Source organism: Physcomitrium patens, chromosome 2 (genome assembly GCF_059467195.1).
Source record: "Physcomitrium patens ecotype Gransden chromosome 2, ASM5946719v1, whole genome shotgun sequence".
NCBI lineage: Eukaryota > Viridiplantae > Streptophyta > Bryopsida > Funariales > Funariaceae > Physcomitrium > Physcomitrium patens.
The window spans coordinates 25,314,366-25,335,826 of NC_143411.1; the positions used below are offsets into that span (position 1 = coordinate 25,314,366).

Consider the following 21,461-nt stretch of genomic DNA (forward strand, 5'->3'; position numbering starts at 1 on the left):
AAATGGCTTTACTATAGTCTATGCAACATGAGAAGGCATATAATGCCAAAAAGTGCCAAAGAAGGTTTGCCAATTTCTTTACAACATACACGTTGGATTCAAATTGCACTTAAAAAAGGATAATTGTGATACCTTATGAAGTTGAAGGTAGATTTGATATTATCACAAAAGTAGGATAAATTTGCTATTATCAAGAATACAAAGGTATTCTTGATATTTCAACATATTTCAAAGCTATATATGATATTTTTCCATAATAATAATATATTCAAAAATCACATTCAATCATTATACAACTTGTAATCAACATAGCTTATTAAATCACTACACAACTTCAAAAACACACAAATATCAAAAAAAATGCTTTTGCATAAGTTTGACAATTACAAAATCAATTAGGTGGTTTGAAATTTGTAGAGAAGATGAAGCAAAATGGATTCAAGTTGATTGAATACATTTGAAAGCTCAATTGGAGGTAAATGACGAAATCAGTAAGTTGCTGCATACTAATACAATACCTTACTCCATCTAACTTTACACGAATTTGAAAAATAAGGTTGTCAGCCATTGCGGCAAAATAACAATAACAACAATAATAACAATATTGATGTCTAGGCCATCCAATGTTTCAAATTATTACATAATGTATAAGAAAAAAATATCTCTATGTCATCTAGGAAGGAATGAGAAAACAACGTTTCTATGCAAGTTCATTGAGATCGGTAGCAGAGGAGGTCCCAGGTCCTTGCAATTGGCGCCGCACCAAAGCGGCGTACAGGCCATTGCTTTTCAAGAGCTCAAAATGAGAACCTTGTTCTGCTACTTTCCCGTCTGCTATAACTGCGACAGTGTCTGCACTCTGCACCGTCGAGAGCCGATGTGCTATGACCAGCACAGTGCGACCTTTCATCAAACGGTCCATAGCATCCTGCGAAGAAAGATAACACGTTAAAAGAATCACCAGAAAATCAACAAAGGGTTGCTTCAACCGGTTTCATACTTCTTACTTCGCTTCACATTCCGAGCAGCGTAAGCTAAAAGCTAATGGTCTCTTCAACAAGGTTGAGTGAAGATAACATCATGGCAATTTAATAATCACTCACTGTCATCAATCCTGGACCTTACAATAATATTCTGGGATTGGCTAGAAACCACAGTCGATATGGGATACAGTTCTTACCTGAACCAAGAACTCGCTCTCAGCGTCCAAAGCACTTGTTGCCTCGTCCAATAAAAGAACTCTAGAATCCATAAGAAGGGCTCTTGCAATTGCTATGCGTTGCTTTTGACCTCCAGATAATCTCACTCCACGCTCGCCTACTTGTGTTTCATAGCCCTCAGGAAATTTCGATACGAACTCATGAGCATTCGCCATCCTCTGACAACGAAAACACAACAAAACATAAAGTCAGTTTTGAAGCATCGACTTTTTCTCTTAACAACTCCTGGTTATGCATGAAAGTGCCGTAAGGATACAATTACCGTATTGAAGAAACCACGCATGGTCTCCAACCCATTTTAAAAGTTACGTTTTATCATAACTCTATCGAAAGTTCAGAACCAAAGGCATTGAAACTCTTAACCATGATGTCCACCGTGCACATGCGCAAGTATGTTGTTCTGAAACATACCCAGCAGTTCCAAGCGTACTCAAGCAAGTATACACAGGAGATCTATGGTGGTTTTGGGAGTAGGATTGCGGCAACATTATACCCATAAGTTTTCACGAGCCCTGGATAAGTAAAGTATTCATTGGATCCTTAGAAATGGTAGGGGTGCCTTACAGAGACCCGTTCAATATCCTCATGCTTCACGTTATCCTTCAATCCATATGAAATGTTCTCAGCAATTGAGCAATTGAACAAGGTAGGTTCCTGGCTCACAATGCTTATCTGCAATAAGACAAGGTCAGATGCGTGAGAGCCATCTCACCATCACAAAGTACACGTTAAACAATATCATAAAATAAAGAGTCGAATGGAAGAAGGAAGACAGGTAGTATCCAGTCCAGGAGATTTCCATTGTTTCTAGTATAAAGCCTCTAAAACATGTCACCATGAAGGTATTTTTTGCCAATTCAATCCAATGAACTTAAAGGTATCCTTCACATGGTCATCCTATAATTGTACCCGAGTAAATTTGGTCTCTAAGAGCAGTAGGACATTAAATTACATTATGCCAGATAGCATACCACAAAGAGCAGATAGAAATATATCAAACCGAATTACTATGTATACCTTCTCATGTAGGTGACGATGGTCTATTTCTTTGAGATTAATCCTATTGAGGGTAATAACTCCTTGGTCAGGATCATAAAACCTCTCCACCAGATTTGCAATCGTGGTCTGTAAACAAAGCAAGATAAAACGTCACTGAGAAACAGCAGGACATATGAAATTGAATTCAAATAACCAAGAACTTCAGAGTACTTCTAATTTTCTAATCCAGAATCGGGTTTGGAATTGGTCATACCTTACCACCACCAGAAGGACCGACAAGAGCGACCTTTGCTCCAGGTTTTAATGTAAGATTCACTCCCTACATACAAAACCACCAAAATTGTATATTATTGTGGAACACACATTGTGCATACATTGTTAAAACACTCCAGTAAAAAATCCTCATCGAAGATCTTTGAGACAGGGCAAAGGTAATGGTATCAAGAAATGTTGCAAGCTACAGATATCCTACCAAACTACCTACATACATCAAGTGGAAAATGTTAACAACAAATGTTACCTTCAAAACCAAGTCTTTAGGACGTGAAGGATACGAGAACCACACATTTTCCAACTTGACTTCTCCTTCTTCATCCTTCCTGAGAATTTAAGACTCAAATCTGTTATATATCATATGTTATATGATACGTTGATGTATAAGAGACCATCTACAATCGAATGACAGAAGACTGTCGATTCAAACAACAACGTGGATTTTTACCCGAGGGGCTTGGCATCACCAGCCTTGGACATGCTTGAAACTCGATCCAGCAACTGAAAGACTCGACGACTTGCTCCAGCTGCTTTCATGGCGGTTGAGTAAAGTCCAGACAGAGAAGCAAGCGAGAGTCCAACTGTAACAAAGATCACTTCAAGTTAGGTTATTTCACTATTCTCTAGGAAATCCACAAGAAATCTGAATTGCCAGGTAGTATGATGAAATTCAAAGAAAAAAGAATTGCTTGAGATTACAAAACAATTCCAAATCTAATCCACTTTGGAGAACAATAAATCAATAAAATGTTCAGAGGATTCGAACCAGTTAAGCTGTAAAGAATAAAAGCAGTGAGAGTTCCAGTTGTCATTTGCCCAAGAATTGTCAATCGAGCACCATAGACTACGACAGCCACAATAGATAGCGTGGCGGCAGCTGAGACACCTCCAGAAAATAAACCCACTACCATCTGAAAGTACCAAAAATACATACTTGAACAATTGTACTCCCAGATTCTAAAAAAAATCAAAATTTAGCTATTTATTTGTATATTGGGGAGCAGTTTATCTAAAGCCACGAAACAATATTCTGAACAATGTTATTTAGTGGAGCATGCAAATCGTAACTGAATTTAGCTTGCAGGTTGTAATTCACTTACAGATTGTCTGAGACCAAGCTGAAGTGTGACATTCACTTTTTCAGCATATCGTGACCGCTCGTATTCCTCATTCGCAAATGAACGCACAGTTCTTACTGCACCAAAAGATTCCTGCCATTTCCATACAAAGTGTGGAAATCCGTAAATACTTGGAAGAAGTTAAAACCCACAATAAGTAAATTCAAAATCTTGTGAATAATATCGAGGGAGTGAGATGTAGTTAATCAAGATACTGACTAATCAAGATATTCAAAAATCAAGGGCCTCAGTTCAACCTCGGCGATGGAAGCAGCTACAGCAGCTGCAGCCTGTGTCTTGTGTGAAAGCTCACGCAAATATTTTCCAAAGGATCGAATGCCCAAAGATATAGCTGGAACAATTATAAGTGCCAGCGCTGCATGCAGTCCAATCTCAAGAGTGAGGCTTTCAATAGACTCCAAACCTCCCAAAACATACAAAGGATAGTTAAGTGTGTATCCTCGTGATCCCTCGTGATCCTTACTGGCCCTAATTGCACGCAAAACAAGCATTTTCTACAATTGAATGCATACTAAGCTAGTGCTCTGATGTGTGAGCTGGATTAAATAAGTCTGGAAACTTCAGAGCGAACTTAATGAAATTGACAATAACCATTGAATTATGAAAACTTGGCCAAAAAGGCTACAACAATAGCAATACCTACCGGTAAGGTGCCATGAGGTTTGCAACATGAACCCAACGCCAATTATAGAAGTCGCCAAACTCCGTAATGTTTCTGACAAATTGGTTGTAGCAGCATTCTTGATCACCTGTGTGTCCTCTGACAGTCGGTTCAGCAACTCCCCAGTTCTAGTCACATCAAAAAAGGCTATTTCCTGCGCACCAAATTAATGAGACTTTCATAAAGTGATAATCTAAGACATGCTTGATTCAAAATTAGCAACAAATCATACTTGCTGCAGGCCTAGCCTGATAATAACTAACCTATCATCTACACGCAAAACTAAGAGTGGACTGCTCATGGCCCTGAATGCATCAAATTGCCAACACTATCAAACGTATCTGACGAGTATTTAAACAAGCCATTATATTGCCGATCGAATAGCCGAATATGCACAGGTTCATCTAACTATTTGTATGCAAAGCGCCTCAATTAAGTTGCTCATAGAAAGTACTAAGACCACAAATTTTTTGATGGGAAATAGGACGTTCAAAATGCTTGCCTGGGCAATGAGATGACTAAATAAGTCTTTTTTCAGTCTAGCCACGACACGTTCACTGGCTGCTGAGAAAAGGTAAGCTCGAACCATTGTTGCAGTTGACCTGCAGCCAAAAATTGTAAGTACAAGCTAGTAAACAAAAGGGCAGTTTATCGACAAAGACCAGGTATTCATCCTTGCTCGAGGAATTCTAACAAATATGAATAATTTCGTTTCATTAACCAGCATCAAAGAAAACGTAATTTACATGCATACAATTACCACCAATAAACACTTCACTGCGCATCAACATACCCGACAAGAACTACTACAACGATTAGGAGTATAGCATGATTGACAGCCTTCAGAGCTGCTTCACGTCCTTCATCAGTGTCAGAATGTGCTGTCACTATGTCAATAACTCTGCCTGCAAATGTGGGCTTCAGAATCCATCAACAATTCACTATTAGTAGGGAAATATGAATCATGTAGATCGTAAGAGCAACAGCTACTTGGTCAGTCAAAAAATAATTCCGAAACAACTCGAGTTTAAATTAGCAAAAATCCACCGCACCATCTGCTCACCCTCAGGATTACAAACTTATGCTTGAGGGATATAAATAAATACCAGTAAGACGTTGGAGAGGGATGACACGAACAAGGCCACGGTTGCCAAACATAAAATAAAAGCTTCTGGTCTTGCCTGTAAAAAGGATAAAGCTTGTGTAAGCAAATTTGTCCAATGTCAACTATAAGATACCCTTCATCCAAAAGTGAGCAAACTTAACCAACATGTTCGAAGTGCATTCGAAGCACATCAATGCAGAACTTGCAATCTTGAGGAGGTGATAAGACACTAGTCAGTGAAATCTCAATGAATGTAAGAAAGTTATTTTTCCAATTAATCACATACCAGCTTCAATATCCGACCAAATCCCACATTTTGGGCCTGTGCAAATAAACGCAAAACATATCAGAAATTGAAATACGATGAATTCGGTGAGCATATTGAAGTAAGCTGCCAAAAGAAAAGTCGGCCAAAGGTACATAGCCAGGAGATTACTTAGGAGAGAGCCTGGACACATGCATCAGCTAATGAATAAGGACCTCAAAGCCAGTTACATTCAATTTGGGCTTCCCAACTTTCTGAAACGGAAACTGACGTGCATACTAGGGAACTACTGAAAGAGACAAGTTTAACAAAAACCATTCGGACATCCACCAGCTTGGTCACGCTGCCGAACAGGCTACACAGCTGAACCAATCTCACCTGGACAGCATCACCGACCTCAAGATCTGTTCCTCCAGGTAACTTAGTATTAAAACGAACGTCTTTGCCATTCTGTAAAGTTTGGGACGAGAGTATGCATCAGTTTCTTGCTAAGACTTCCTTGATGCTGTTTATTGTGATCGTATTAAAGACAGCTGACCAATTGGAATCCACAAATCTATATTCTTAAAATAAACAACAGAGAATAACTGAAATTATTTGCGGTGGTCAGATATCAATCAAGCAAAGGTAACGCCCCAATCCAATAGAAGTCGTGGCTGGAATCAACTATTACTAAACCAGCAGTAACATGAAATATGATGCAGTAGTCCTAAGCCATAAAATACACACACGTCAATGTGCATCAACGAGTAGAAACTAATCAGTCAAGCTAAAGAAGCAGAACACAAGAATAGCTCACTTGTATTCCACGATTCTCAGGCTTGAGCAGCGGGGTCTTCTCATTGTCTCCCATGATGACAATTAATTTCAAGCTGCTCTGTAGATGAAAAAAAAAGAAGGGCTACTAATATTAACGCACGTCTAGAAAAAAAAAAAAAAAAAAAAAAAAACGCTTACAACACCAAAAAAATTCCACCATGACCAAATCATGATGGACAAGCAATAAATGGCAAAACAAATCCAGCAAGGTCATGCTCAAATTGATCTAACACACTGCAAAATATCAACACCACCACTAGCATTCTGTTTGCATTCCCCATTGCCAATTCTCAACATTCACTTAAGCGAAGCCATATCCAAACGCTCCACTACATCCAAAGCATGCAAACTGACGTCCACTTCAGCCCCCACCTTCCCATCACCGATCGCAAAAACCAAAAGAATCCAAACCTAGCCCACAAAAACCCTACAAACTCTCCACGCAATTCACAACCTCGTTCATCGTTCACACAAAAACCCTAAACACACACCAACTTCCGAAACGTTACATGCTGATCAAAAACTCTGGAAACCCACAAAATGGAATTAAACAACAAAATTGCTCGATTCCAAAGGGATGGCGCACGGACCCAGCTGCCGATGCTTGAACGGACCAAACTCCGAAGCGAATTTTATCCTATGGAGGCGAATCCATCAGCTACTGCAACTGAGCAACCCAAACTCAACCCATTAGAAAACAAAATCGCACACTGGGTCTCAGTAAGTGGCACAATGCTCATACACCTTGATGCGCAAGCCATGTAAACTCGGTTCCTTCACCGCTATTGCAATTCTCTCACGCTTGGGTGGAGCGATGCCCAGCGGCAGGAAACTGGCACCCCGTCTTCCTCCCATGGATGTATTCCGTCCCCCATACGAGGATGACTCTCGTTTATCAATTGATGTTTTCGTTCGTTCGTTAAAATAAACGAATGTCGTTGGTCCTGAAGTGGATGAAATTGAACCCTCACTTTCTGTGATGTAATAACATGCGTGCCCTGAGGGCCAAATTTAGGAATTTGGATTTATTGTGATTTATTGTGATTTATTATGATTTATTATGCTTTTCAAACATGTTCTCAACATGATTTTCAAGTAAGAGGAATCCGAAAATTAATTTTTTTTCGTTTCTTGAAGTGGGATTCTTTGAATGATCTTTTACATTTGTGCCGATGGTAGTATTTAAAATCTAAAATTAGAATATTGAAATAATAATCAGTAGTAGTATGTGTGAAAACAAAGTGATGTTCATTAGAAGTCAAAGGAAAAGGGGGATTTCTTAGTGGAGGGGATTTTTAAAAATCAACATATAAAATTGTAACAACTATATATATATATATATAATATTAAGATGATACATTTTTATTAGAAATAAAAAAATATTATTTATTTAAAAAAAACATAAAATTAAATTACCTATACAAATTATCTTTGTTATAAAATAGTATTATATAATCATTCAAATGTAAAATCCCTAACATATATTTGAAATGTTACCCTTCCATATTTGTCTTGAGAAAACCTTTGTACATCAAATCTAAGAAGTTATTCGTCATTTTTTTCGGATCTTTGTCATATATTGTATTTGAAAGTGCAATGTTCACTTGTTTATCATTCATTTTTTTACAGATAAAGATATAGAAATTGTTTCTCTCTATACTTGTATCCACAACCTCTATATTAGCAGCTTTCACAACACTTTATTTTATTTTAAATTTAAATGTACCTTATAACCTTTTAATTTGAATTTATTTATGAAAAAAAAATATATTATAGAGACTTTTTATAATCTTATTTAAAATCAATAAATTATATCTTCAATAATATATTTTATTTTAATATTTTTTCATGATTCTTTATTTTTCACAAGTATTTTTTTAAAATAACATAATTTTTTGAATAAAAAAAAAATTAATCATAAGTTACATATTTAGTGACCTAAAAAGAAATAATTCATTTATATGAAATACTAAGTATATATTATTCTAATTTATTGTACTTGCATAATTCATAGCACAAAATACATTACTATCAAGAAAATGAATGTAGATAAATTTTATAATTGTATTATTCTCAAAATTTTAATTTGTCTTCATATTATAAAGAAATAATAATATTTTAATACCAATTTTGAATGGATGTTGTTCTTCTCTAAGAACATCTGCATTAGTTTTTTTTTTTTTTTTTTTTTTTTTGTTTTTAGGCTCTTTGAATTATATCTTCAATGTAAAGCTTTATTATTTTACTTGCTAAATCTTTAATTTTTATATATTTAAAATATCAAGTAATACATGATAATCATAATTAGTAAAAAAATAGAGTTTATTGAGAAAAAAAATGTATCACATTATTACCTAATAAATCCACTAATATTAAGAGATTTTTCTAATTGTCTAGGTAATGGTTGATAGCATGTTGCAATAAAAACTCCAATACTTCATTTATACTTTCTGTTTATCTATTAGTTTAAAATTTTAAAACTAAAGATAACTTAATATTAATTATTAATATGTTGAAGACTATTCTCCAAAACCTTCATATAAACTAAGGCCTTTAATAAAATATATTATTATTCACAAGCCCATAATATCAATAAGTATTAATAAAGAAAAAATTCAGCAATTTTTTTACTTTTAATAATTTTTATACAAGGTAAAAAATGTGTCATTTGGATTACATAATACACCATCACACAAAAAATTGTCATAAGAATTTGAATCTAAAAGATTTGTAATAAAATCTATTGAAATAGATGACTAAAGTTGCTTTCAAATAGGTAGAAGTTGAAGAAATCCATACAATCAACAAAATAGATTCTTTGCTCTAAACCAAGTGTCATAAGAATGAATATATGTTATAACAAATTTACACATTTCAAACTACTAAAAATGTCTTAAGATAAGCCTTAAATTTTTGTTATACTTAATTTATTTTATTATTAAAAAGCCATATTGTACTTGAAGTACACATGATTTTTTTTTATATTATAGAATATATACTCTCTCTTTATAATGAAGAAAATATTTCTTAAATTCAAATATACAAGAATTTTTATGGAGTTTATTTTCAACATTTAGGATAACAGGGTTTGTTTACATACTTATACAAACTTCATTAAGGAAATTATTATCAACTAAGATTGTTGATTTGACAACTCAAAGATGCAATTGCACTAGTTTTAAAGCAATCATCTATTCTTGACTATACACATTATTTTTTTTGGTTGAATATGAGATTGTCTAGAGAAGGCATATGACAAGCTTTGTTTATTTTTTAGATTACTATGTAATTTTAAATACAAAATATGACAATGAGATGTTCTAATGAGCTTAGCAACAATTTAAGACATGTGCTAATATAAAATACTTAAGGTTCTTATGATAAATATAAAATTTTATTAAATTAGAATCACCTTCCAAATAATGTTGTTATTCTTAGCATGAATTTATAATAATAAGAATTTCTTTTTTATAAATCTCATAATTGATCTTAGCTATCAAAAACTTTCTCGGATAAATAAATAAATAAATAAATAAATAAATAATATAAATTTTATCATCCACATCTATTTGTAATAAATTAGACCAAATATAAATTTTGATGCATTTATTTCAATAAGCTATAACTTAAAGAAATTTGAATAGTATAAAATAGAAGCAAAACCAAAAGCTACTTTTAAATCTTAAAATATTACTTCTACATATTTATTCTCCTTAAATATTTTTTTGTAGGTTTATTATATAAGTTTTATAATAAATTAAGAAAAAATCTTCATAAATATTTGATAATAATTTGCAAATTCTAAAAAGCATTGGATATCATATATTTTTCTTAATTATTTTTCAATTTGTGATAGTGTATAACTTTGTAGAATCTATTTACAAACTATCAATTGAGAAGATATTTATAAATATTCTATTTGAATTGTATAAAATACAAATTTTTCTATGTTGGAATATGGTTTTGCTTCTCTCAATTTTTGTAGTAAAAAAGAAACATAATTTTAGGACTCCTCTATATTTTTAGAGTAGTTTGGAATGTTGTCCAAATAATAATAAAATATTTAATAATTCATAAAATATATTCTATAATAAATGTTAGAAAGCAACTAAAGTCCATATGATATAATACAATAATCAAATGGCCATATTTAATTTGGAATGTAATTTTTTATTTATTCTTTGTTTAATATTATCAAATTATAGATTCATATGAAATCTTAATATAAATCTTCATTTCACTCAATTGGTCACAAATTTCCAATATTAAAAACAAAAGATAATAATTCTTAATAGTTAATTTATTGAATCTATAATAACTTATACACATATGCAAGAATCTAATGTTTTTTTCTTAAGAAAGAAGATTGATGTACTCTTAATAGATTTTACATATTAGATAAATTTCTTTGCCAAATTTTTATTAATATATTTTTTCAAATTAGAAATTTTTTTCTATAGCAAGTTATAAAATATTCCTAATAGTAATTAAGTCCTTTCTTGAAGATCAATTTCATAATTATAAAATTTATATTTTGGCAACATATTAACATTCTTCTTTTCAAATACAATATGATATTCCTTATATTGCTATAGAATACTTATGTAACATCCACTTAAATGAAGACTTAGTACTACATAAATAAAAAATGGATTTCTTTCTTTAAAAACTTATATAAATTTTCTTATTGTTATAAATAAATATTTTATTATATATAATTTCTATTTTATATTTTGATATTTTTTTATATAAAAAATTCAATTCAGAAGATATCTAATTTATTTAAATAATTTATTTTTAAAATTATGAAAATCTTAAATTAATAAATTTTACAAAAATAAATTATAATATTAAATACTATTAGAATTTTAGAAATTTTTAGAATTACTTGTATTAGTAGGGTTTTGTTTGTAACATCTCCAAGAGATAAATAATTTTTGTTTATGACTTCTATATGTACAATATTGATTATTTATATTAATAATATCTTATGATATTTAATGAAACAATTATTAAGATAACAAAAAAAAAGGTACCAAATTCTACTAAGATAAAGGTAGAAATGATAGGAATTTCAGATCCTAAATAGGCTTCGACTAAAAAAAGCAAATTATTTAAAAATATATATATATATATATATATTCTACATATGATAATATGGTAGAGGATTTCAATTGCAAAGTTTGTAATGTTATTGGAAAAACTTATTAATGTGATCTATTGTTTTCTTTTAGACTTGTAATTTTTTATTTTTTGAAATAATATTTAAGTATATAATTTAATTCTCCATAATATAGGTATATTTATTCTTATTAATATCAAGTTCTTTTCTATGTTGTAAGAGATTTAAAATGTATACTATCAATTTGCATATCTTCTATGGTTTATTACATAACTTATTGGAAGAAGTTTTTGAAGAAGGAAATACAAAAGTGTTGAGATTCTAACATACAACTTTTGATCAAAATTCAAATATTTGATTGATGCATTTTATAACAAATTCATTGGTTTAATTCAAACTTTGAGGATTAAACAAGTTAAACAATAGTATTGTTACATGACATTATAACTTATAAAGAAATTGACTTATATGTGCAATGATGTTTTACTTAATATCAATTGTTCATCAAGAATATTATAATATACATATAGACTTGAATTTTATTTTCTTACTATAAAATTTAGATTCTTTTTTAATTTTTTTTTAATTTCTTTTTTTATAAATGGCATTATGATTCCTATCCACACATCAAAGTTTTGCTGAAAATAAATCTAAATTGTTTGTTGTATTATCTTATTGTTCTAAGAATAATAAGAATTAAAAAAGATCAAATATACAAAGTGCCTAGGTCAGGAACTAGAAGAATGTAATTAAACAGGTGAGATGTGTCTCAAAGAAATATGATATAAAAGAAATAAAAAGTATGTATATTCAAGAAGAAATTAGATTGGCTATTGCCAATGATAATAAAGCTACAAACTCTTGAAATTAGATTAGAAGCAAAAAAAGACTTCACAAAACTGAAGAAGACCTTACTTTTTTTTCCATATATATTATATAACTAAGTAGGTAACTAATAGGTCAATATGTAATAGGTCAATAGGTACCTAATAGGTTTACATCTATAAAACTACATCACAAGATATTATCAAATTTACCTACTTCTTCCTACTAACTTCTACTTAACTTCTCTTTTCTAAGTAATTATTAGTGTTAATATATTTATAATACAAAATAAAGTTCTAATAAATCTTACCTATAATGTTTGAACTGAATAATTAAAATATTAGAGTTGAATAGAAAGTTATATTTGAATGATGAATCTTCAAAAATTAAATCTAATACCATCAAATTTCTCCATAAGAATATTTTTTATTTTTTTAGTTGATACAATGTATTAATTAATTAAAAATTAGTATTAATTAATTGTATGAATTAGTCAAGGCAATGGAATTATTGAAGAAACTCTTATCATCTCCATGTCATTACAATTATTCACTATTAATGTTAATTAAGGCGATAAAAATTTTTGATGCATAAAGAATATTAAATTTTTTTTTCTTACATCTATACTATGATATTTTTTTATTTCTTCCAAATTTTCCATTCTTGTAAAGACTTAAGATTTTTTACATAAAAATAAAAATAAAAGAAAAATGGATTGCAAAAAATAATATCAATTTAAAAGATGGTGTTCCACAATCTTTAAATCAATTTGATGTATTTAGATAAAAGAATAAAATATTTTTTATTAAGAAAGATTAAGATTTGATATTATGAATGTTATTCTTGTGAAATTGTTAAAAAAATGAAATTGGACAAAATTCAAAAGTTATTACACTTATGTATTATTAAAAAGAAAGAAAGAAGAACAAAATATGTAGTAAAAAATAACTATAATTATTATTGCCAAATACAAAGAGATTATATAGTTATAAATCAAGATTAAAATACAAAAAAGATCTTGACAAGACTAAAGATGACTTCACTTTTATCTCTACATATAGTAACTACAAAAAAGGCATTTTAAAAGCTATAATAGAATCATGTGATTTGTGTCCAAAGCATTAAGTTGTGAATTTCTTCCAATGCGACTTCTTAAAAGTAGAAAACTTGTAGAACTAACTTCAATAGTCACATGACATATATATATATCAAGTAAAAGAGAAAGAAATCTAAAGATCTAATCTATATGTAAGAAACTTTTTTGAAGTTTTTTAAAGAAGATATTATCTACCTTACATATTCTACCTACTTCTACTTACTTCTATTTACTCAAATAATATAGGCATCAATTAAAATTATTCTCGTTAGTACAATCTAAAAAAATCTTATTTTTTAAAAAATTTGCAAAGTATTATTATATATTTGATATTTTTTTGCAACTAATAATGTAGAAAATTTTCTCATTCCAATTTATATTTTGTATATATTCAATAAGTTTGTTGAATTAAAAAAAAGTACAAAGGTATAGTGAAAATTAAAAACTATATGTGAAATACAAAGCTTAACCTAATGAAGATTATACAATTAAGAACAATGAATATGTAGTGGATTAATATCATACAAAATAATTATGTAGTGTTGTAAAAGATGTACATTCATTTCATTAGCATTTTTTAGATTTTGATTAGATAGGTGTAAAGAGAAAATTACAAAAACTTGTGATTACATTGTTACTACATGGATTGAAGGTTGGTTGCAAAAATAAATTGGCAAAAAATTAAAAAAGAAACAATTGAAAATGTATTATTGGATCATATCAGACCCTTGTAACAAAGACAAGGAATTATTACTCGCAAATGACAGAATGTACAGATCTAAATGTTGTAGACAGTGTACATCTCTTTCAGAAGTGATTTCAAAACTAAGTTTGAAACTAGGATTAACTTCTAGTTACATTTTGTGCTGCAAACTCATGTACAATATATATTCATTAGCACATACTAACTTAAAGTTGGAAAACCATATTTGAACTTATTATGGTCATTGATTAAGATTGAATAGAAGGCCACAAGTGCTTACAAATCCAGTGAGATTGGCTAGAATATCAAAATGGACATGAGAAAATCCAACCAGAACACTCACATGTCATCAACCTTGACACAATAAATACACACAAGACAATTCAAAGCTAAACCTGGGCAAGAGCGAAAGAGCCACCTTTGTGAGCACTGTCAAATGGAAAATTCAGAGTGTCTAGTAATCCTCAGTGCGCACATTGCACTGTACAAAATTTAAAAAATTGGTACTGAGCAACATGAGTTATATCGTCGAATGGTTTGAAAAGTCCGAAGCTTCCGAGCCGAAGTACTCTTGCCACATCCGAGAATCTGCAAATCCTGCAGATGGTGCCCAAGGCAATTCATCCAGAGTCTCTCCGCATGAAAGAGAAGGCGTGAATGGTGTTATAGGACCCATATCGTCATCAGTTAATTCTTGACGCATCTGTTTCTTGCGAAGCTTGGATTTCATCTTCCTGAGGGTCCGGATGGCAACTGTAGAAGGCAGCTTGATGAACGCAAGCGCTAAGAGGTGTAGAAGAGAAAGAGGGCAGCAGCACACCGCTGTGCAATCAGCTGCTGCTCCTGCCATACACTTGCATATCCCAGTCTTCTTGGTGGTCATGCTCTTTGTTTCCCATTCTTCACTGCTCCATATGTCTTCCCCTTTAGGTTTACGAGGAGACTTCGCAGTCTTTGCAGATCCAGGGATAGACGCTTGCAAAGGGTGTAAGTGTGTTGCACTCTTCGGACGACCGCCAGGACTTTCTGACATCAGATGCTTTGAATCGCTGTGACATAGATTCGTCACCGTCGTTGGACGAGAACTAGGAGTTTCTGCTGTTGGATTCTTCTTAGAATTGCGATATTGCAATGACCTGTGCCTAACAGGAGTCTTCGCCTGGTCCATTCCCGGGACACCTAGCGTGTGAAAACGTCGCCCAATTGTTATCTCATTTTTGTAGGATTCCTGAATACGATATGCAATCCAGTTAGGTTTCACCAGAAACAAAGCGGTTCATATTGTACATCGGATTGTGATGCTGGGTCCTCACTCCAGATAATGTAACTCAAAATCTAACGAAACGGAACATTATTGTGCATGGTTCGGGAAGCTATGAAAATGGTTTTACGAAAGAAACTCCTGCTGTATAGTTTGTGAAAAAAAGTTATACAGCACATGGCTTTTGCAGCATCAAAGGGTGAGGCACTAACTAAGTAAAAACACTGCTACGTGGGCCTTCGCCTCAAGCCCACTAAATACATGTAACCTTCAAAGCACCAGCAACAAAATATGGAAAGATGTAAGTCCCAATCGTAAAAGACCAGGAACTCCCACAACTTGAGATGAGAGACAGATCGATGTCATAAGCGTACAAACACCAATCCTCCTTGACAAAACGCACCTCATGTTCGCGAGTGGACTTCGATAATACGATCCTCGAAATAGCTTTCACCTCCAAAAATGGATCCTCGCCACTCAACGAGGTCAACGCCTCGGCCATGACCAATCACCACAAAGGCTCTCCGCCGACAGCAGAAGCTAGCACCACGCCGATCATGACGAGTACAAATACAACCCCGTTTTGAGACCAATATCCGCACCCATCTGAAAAACATAAGAATGCGAAGAACTTTCAATCGCCATTCAGCTACCAATGTGTACTGCCCTGCATCCTCCAAACCTCAATCACAGGAACTCACATTTTACCATGACGATCTAAACCCCCACAACCCAAAATGAATGTGTTACCACATGGCTCTCTCTTTCTCTCATAATCTCCGTGTAGCAACAATCTGTCACCAAAGTGACTGCAGTCAGCGTCGCCACTACGCTTCCAGAGACACACAAAACGTTCAAGCTAGTTCTAGTTCAGTCGGATTTCTCTCATGTGAAGCTATCTAGACTCGAAGAAGTGCGCTGCAGTAGAGGGATTAGGAGCTTCCAAGACGGAAACAAGTCCTCGAAAAAGTCGATCTTGGAAGGAAGGCAACCGAGTTAAGGATCAACTCAGAGGCTGGAAATCAAGCACTGACTGAGAGGGAACCGACTAATTGGGGAGGCCGCGCGGGGGCGGTGTAGAGAACCGTGCGCGGCGGTGCGGGAGATCCCTTCCTGCTTGGGGTCCAATCAACCTTGCAAGACGGGATGCTTTGTGAGCGGATGCGAAACGAACGCGGAGCGAGACGGGAAGTGAAGAGGAATCTTTCGGAGGCACCTCGAGGCGGATTCCCGGGGGGCGTTCCCGCTGTTGCAAATTGGAAAGCTCAAATGGAGCCCTGTGGCGTCGCTGGATCTCCACAGAGAGTTGCACTTTTACTGACAAGCGACCAGGGTTGGATTTCCTCCGGGTCGGACTTTTCCCTTAACGTGGCAACAGTCATTCCTCTCCTTTCCTCCCACGCTCACCACAACTGAAATCCCTCCCCTTCCATGCCCACATGTCCACATATCCAACCTGCTTCGCACTGGAATTCAAGCCGAAAAATCACATTCACCTCACCGTAACTCTCATCAATTTCAACTACGTCCGCCAATGACCCACATAAAAAAACGAAAACAAAAACTATTACCCACTCCACATCCAACAAAGAAATGGACAACATGGAAAAGTAACAAGGTAAATCACGCCCTCTCGATCTCTACAAGTAAAACATCAACGCTAGATTACTCTAGACACTGTACCCCATAAGCCACCGCCTGAACGATGACCCATTTCCGAATTGTTCCAGGGAAAACGAAACTGGTCCAGGTGAGGAATGGGAAGCCAATTTCGGAGCAAAGCAGGGAAGAAATGAGTAATTGATAAGTTTACGCGACATGCGGAATCCGTGGGCGGGAGGCAGCGAATCACGGGGGGCCATGGATCTCCCGGAATGGCATGAAGCAAGCTTGCACTTCGAACTCGGAATCCGGTGTGTATGTCTAGAATGTCTAGATTTTGTGTTGCGACTTGAAGGCGGATACCCTTTTTGTTCCGAAAAATGGTGTTGGAGTCTGTGAAGTGGGAATAGAATAGAATGGAACTGCAAACCACCATCAAAACCATACCAAAAACAACAATAAAGAAAAACACAATATTCAATACCAAAAGAACACGATTTTTATGATGAGGTTCTGTGATGGCGGCCTTCGCGTAGCCACATGGGTTCCGGTTGTCCATGGTTTTAAGCTTTGTCTTGATATTTTATGTGTGAATGAATGGGTTGATGAGGGATTTCCACACATGTTGAGAGTTTTTTTTTTTTTTTATTTCTATTTTTTATTTCTGTTTTTTTATTCTGAGATTTGAATCTCTGGTTGTGGTTTTTTTTAGTGACTTTTTTATTCATTTAAAAAAAATTGGAAGAAATGAGGGTGCTTGTTGGTAGTTTTGTTGGTAATTGAGTTAATTGTGATTTTGGTGCCTCTTACCATCCTTTTTGTAGGTTTTAGTTATCTTATATAATAATGTATGAATCTTGCAGACTTTGTCGGTTGAAAACGTTATGTTAACTGCAATGTATTCATTTTGATAAAAGATTGAGATTTTGATTGCCAAAAATTATTTTTGAAATTATTGTTTATTATTTACTTTCTTTTTTCAAACAATCTAATTTGAAACAAGCTTAAACATGAAAGAAAAATTTACAACACAACATCAATTACTAAAATAATAGAATAATTCTGAATGTTACTAGTCACTCAATATTAAATCCAACTATTTTTAAATAAATTGTATCATTGGCTTGAATTTTTATTGCTGTATATTATGGATGTAAAACACCTTAGCTAAGTTTTACAAGTTTTATGAGTGAAAAATTATAAAATTAAATATTAAATTAAAAATATTATTTCTAAAGCTGTTTTAAAAATAAACAAGGAAATTAATTATAATTGTTCTTGATTTCAAACATAGATTTCATACTTAAAAGTATGTTACTTTAATATTTTTTTTTAAACGTGACAACAACCTTCAAAAACTTAACTTTTAAGATATTTGTATGTATTTGATCTTTTTATTTCAGGACCCATCAAAAACCAATAAAATATAATTTGGATTACTTTATGAGGTATGTTAATTCAGATAAGTTAGTTAGAGTTAAAAATTTATTGAATTAATAATTGATATTAATTATAATAAAAATATTACAAAAAACCATAAGTGCAATTTTTTTTGCAAATGCATCTGTTTTTAAATAAACAGTTTTAAATAAAAATCAGTTATAAATTATTTAAATATGAATAAGTGCTTTATTATAAAAAATACATTAACCAAAGAAAAAGACAAAAGCACATTAACACTAAAAATTATAAATAAACCATGAATTGATATACATGTATAAATAAAAAACAATATGTTTTTTTAGATTTTATTTTAAAGACACAATTAATAATTAAATAGATTTAATTTAAAGTTTTTCAAACTCTTTTTGAATAAGAATATTTTTAAAAATATATTGATATTTTAGCATAGATATATTCATTATTATAAATTTTTATAGACTTTGAGTGAACAAAAGACATAAATTCTTATTTTAGGCTAACTTTGCAACATTTTTACTATCAAATTTGAAGATACATGGTTAAAAATAATTCTCACGATAATAGTAGAATTACCATGACACATTTATTAATTTTATCATATACTTGAATACATGTTTATTTTTCAATCATGCATTTATGAATTGAAAATAGGTTCGTATTATGTATATATATATATATATATATATATATATATTTTGTTGAAATAGAACAAAATAAATTTATAAAATAGTCATAATAATAATAATCCAACAAAAATAATCTTGATAGAAACCATTCATTGTATCTTATACAACAGTAGAAGAATAATTGCAAAAACTAGATCTCTTAATTTTGATTTATTTATGCTAGTTTTTGTGTCAATCCAAAATTCAAGATCCACAGAATTCTAATTTGGATATATTTTAATAATTTATAATGCGTATTAAAAAATATATTGTATTTAATTTATTTTAAAAGGATTCATAGTAACAAAGTTATAATGAAAAATTTTAGAATATTAAAATATTTATAGAATAAAAAAATGGACAGTAAATATATTTTTTATTTTATTTTTAATGTTAAAATTTAGAGTTCAACTCATTTAGATTGAAGAGAAAAAGAAATGGATTATCAAAAGAAGTGGTGAGAAATGGCAAGAAACCCTCAATAACTGCAATATAATCAAAAGATTAGTTTGTGCTTGCAATATATTAAAATGAAACAAGGTAATTGTATATTGGCACTTACATAATGTAAAAATAATTATATTGTGTATATTTATGCCGAATAGAGTCCTATTGTAGAATATGTAGTTGTGCAAAGATTAGCTTTTACTTATTTATTTATTATATAAAGATAAAATTCTTACTAAGTACATAAAGTTAATATTGAAATATTCCAAAGATGTTTCTACAACAAAACTATTTAAGAATAATTTATATAAAAGAGAGATGCACTATAAGACTTATGTAACAACTAAAATATACCAGCTCCAAAAATATGATACAAATTGTTTCAAAAAAATTATTAAAATTTAGAGACCAAGTGAATTAATTGTTTAAAAGAAGTAATAAAATATTTTATAGAAATTACCATGTGATGTATTATTATTGATATAAGAATATCATGTATTTCTTTTTTGGAATTATGAGTTTTTCGGTTACAAGATTTAGTTAATAAAAAGGCATTATAATTTATATATTTTTTTTTGTGTATTTTAGCATTTTGAAAGTTTTATTACTATGAAAAAAGACTAAAATAATAGACATTTGTTATAACTGTAAAAGTGCCTTTTAGTTGTCCTAATTTATATAACAATTTTATATACTTTATCACTGTGTATCATATAACTGCCTATTTACATGGTCCTAATACTACATTCCCACATTTTTAAACAGTAAAAATCCTTCTAATATCCAAATAATTAAATTTATTAAATTTATTTTTAATTTAAAATAAATTATTTAATATGACAACTTACTTAAGAAATGTGAATCTTTGAAAAGCATACTTATTAATAAATTAATATTTTAAATATAATTTAACTAAATTTTGATGTCGATTAGAATACTTTCATTTCTTAATTGAAACTGTAAGTCTTTTTATTAAATTGTTTTGTGTCTAATTGTCATCAACAAAATTAACTTTATAGATGTTGTTAAGTTTTATAATTTTATTAAATATATACATTAGAATATAATATAAAAAATACATGTTAATTACTTAAAATTTATTTTTTTTGGAAAATCAATTTGGATAAAATAGGATCAAGAGACTATCTTAAAAAAAATCTTACAAAAACTAGTTTAGTCTATTTAAGATGTATTGAATTTTTAAACAATATTTTTAACTAAAATTTTAAATTCTTCTACAAATCCAAATCATTGGAGAATTAAAAATTAAATATTAAATTTTATAATCAAAAATTTAATTTTATATAAAAAAATACTTGTATATAAATTAACCTTTAAAACTATATTTATACTAAGTTTTTAATTAAGAACATTGAAAAATAATCATTATTTTGTTCAAAATTTGATTTCAAATTCATAAACAAGTTTTAATATCTTATGTATTAAATAATTATTGATTTTAAATATTTATTTAAAAATATTATATAAAATAAATAGATAGATAGATAGATAGATAGATAGATAGATAGATAGATAGATAGATAGATAGATAGATAGATAACTTTTTTTATGAAATAGATTGTATAACAAATGCTTATAATACTTAAGTAATTATATCCAAGTAGAATTAAATGAAGTGAATAGATGTGGGTAAAAGGTTGCATTAGAAGCAACCTATAATTTGATGCTTGGACTATAAACTTTGCAATTCCTATAATACTTCTATAAGATCTTTGAAATAAATAGTATAAATAAAAATAAGACTAAGACCATTGTCAATCTTTTCAATACTTTTTTATATTTTAATATTTATTTAAGACTCTCTAGTTTCTTTATA

At 31.1% G+C, this 21,461-nt stretch overlaps 2 protein-coding genes across 3 annotated transcripts; both read right to left on the minus strand.

Annotated features, from left to right (window-relative positions):
* Window positions 1-543: 543 nt before the first annotated feature.
* On the minus strand, window positions 544-7,300 carry LOC112278969 (ABC transporter B family member 25). Its single transcript, XM_024512944.3, has 18 exons — window positions 7,072-7,300; window positions 6,462-6,539; window positions 6,041-6,112; window positions 5,684-5,719; window positions 5,399-5,473; window positions 5,086-5,210; window positions 4,795-4,894; window positions 4,275-4,446; window positions 3,868-3,986; window positions 3,593-3,703; window positions 3,259-3,403; window positions 2,941-3,073; window positions 2,740-2,818; window positions 2,473-2,538; window positions 2,238-2,345; window positions 1,785-1,892; window positions 1,181-1,378; window positions 544-928 (listed from the first exon to the last, which is right to left on the minus strand). Exons 2-18 carry the CDS (start codon window positions 6,513-6,515, stop codon window positions 701-703), a joined length of 1,929 nt encoding a protein of 642 aa, XP_024368712.1. The 5' UTR covers window positions 6,516-6,539; window positions 7,072-7,300; the 3' UTR covers window positions 544-700.
* A 7,133-nt stretch (window positions 7,301-14,433) lies between these two features.
* Window positions 14,434-16,862, minus strand: LOC112295054 (uncharacterized). Of its 2 annotated transcripts, XM_090248392.1 has the most exons (3): window positions 16,705-16,862; window positions 15,892-16,094; window positions 14,434-15,455 (listed from the first exon to the last, which is right to left on the minus strand). In XM_090248392.1, the coding sequence occupies exons 2-3, from the start codon at window positions 15,988-15,990 to the stop codon at window positions 14,748-14,750; spliced, it is 807 nt and encodes a 268-aa protein (XP_090104518.1). In that variant the 5' UTR covers window positions 15,991-16,094; window positions 16,705-16,862; the 3' UTR covers window positions 14,434-14,747. The 2 variants fall into 2 exon arrangements, with proteins under 2 accessions (XP_090104518.1, XP_024401948.1); XM_024546180.3 differs by lacking the exon at window positions 16,705-16,862 and having other exon boundaries at window positions 15,892-16,697.
* Window positions 16,863-21,461: the final 4,599 nt, after the last annotated feature.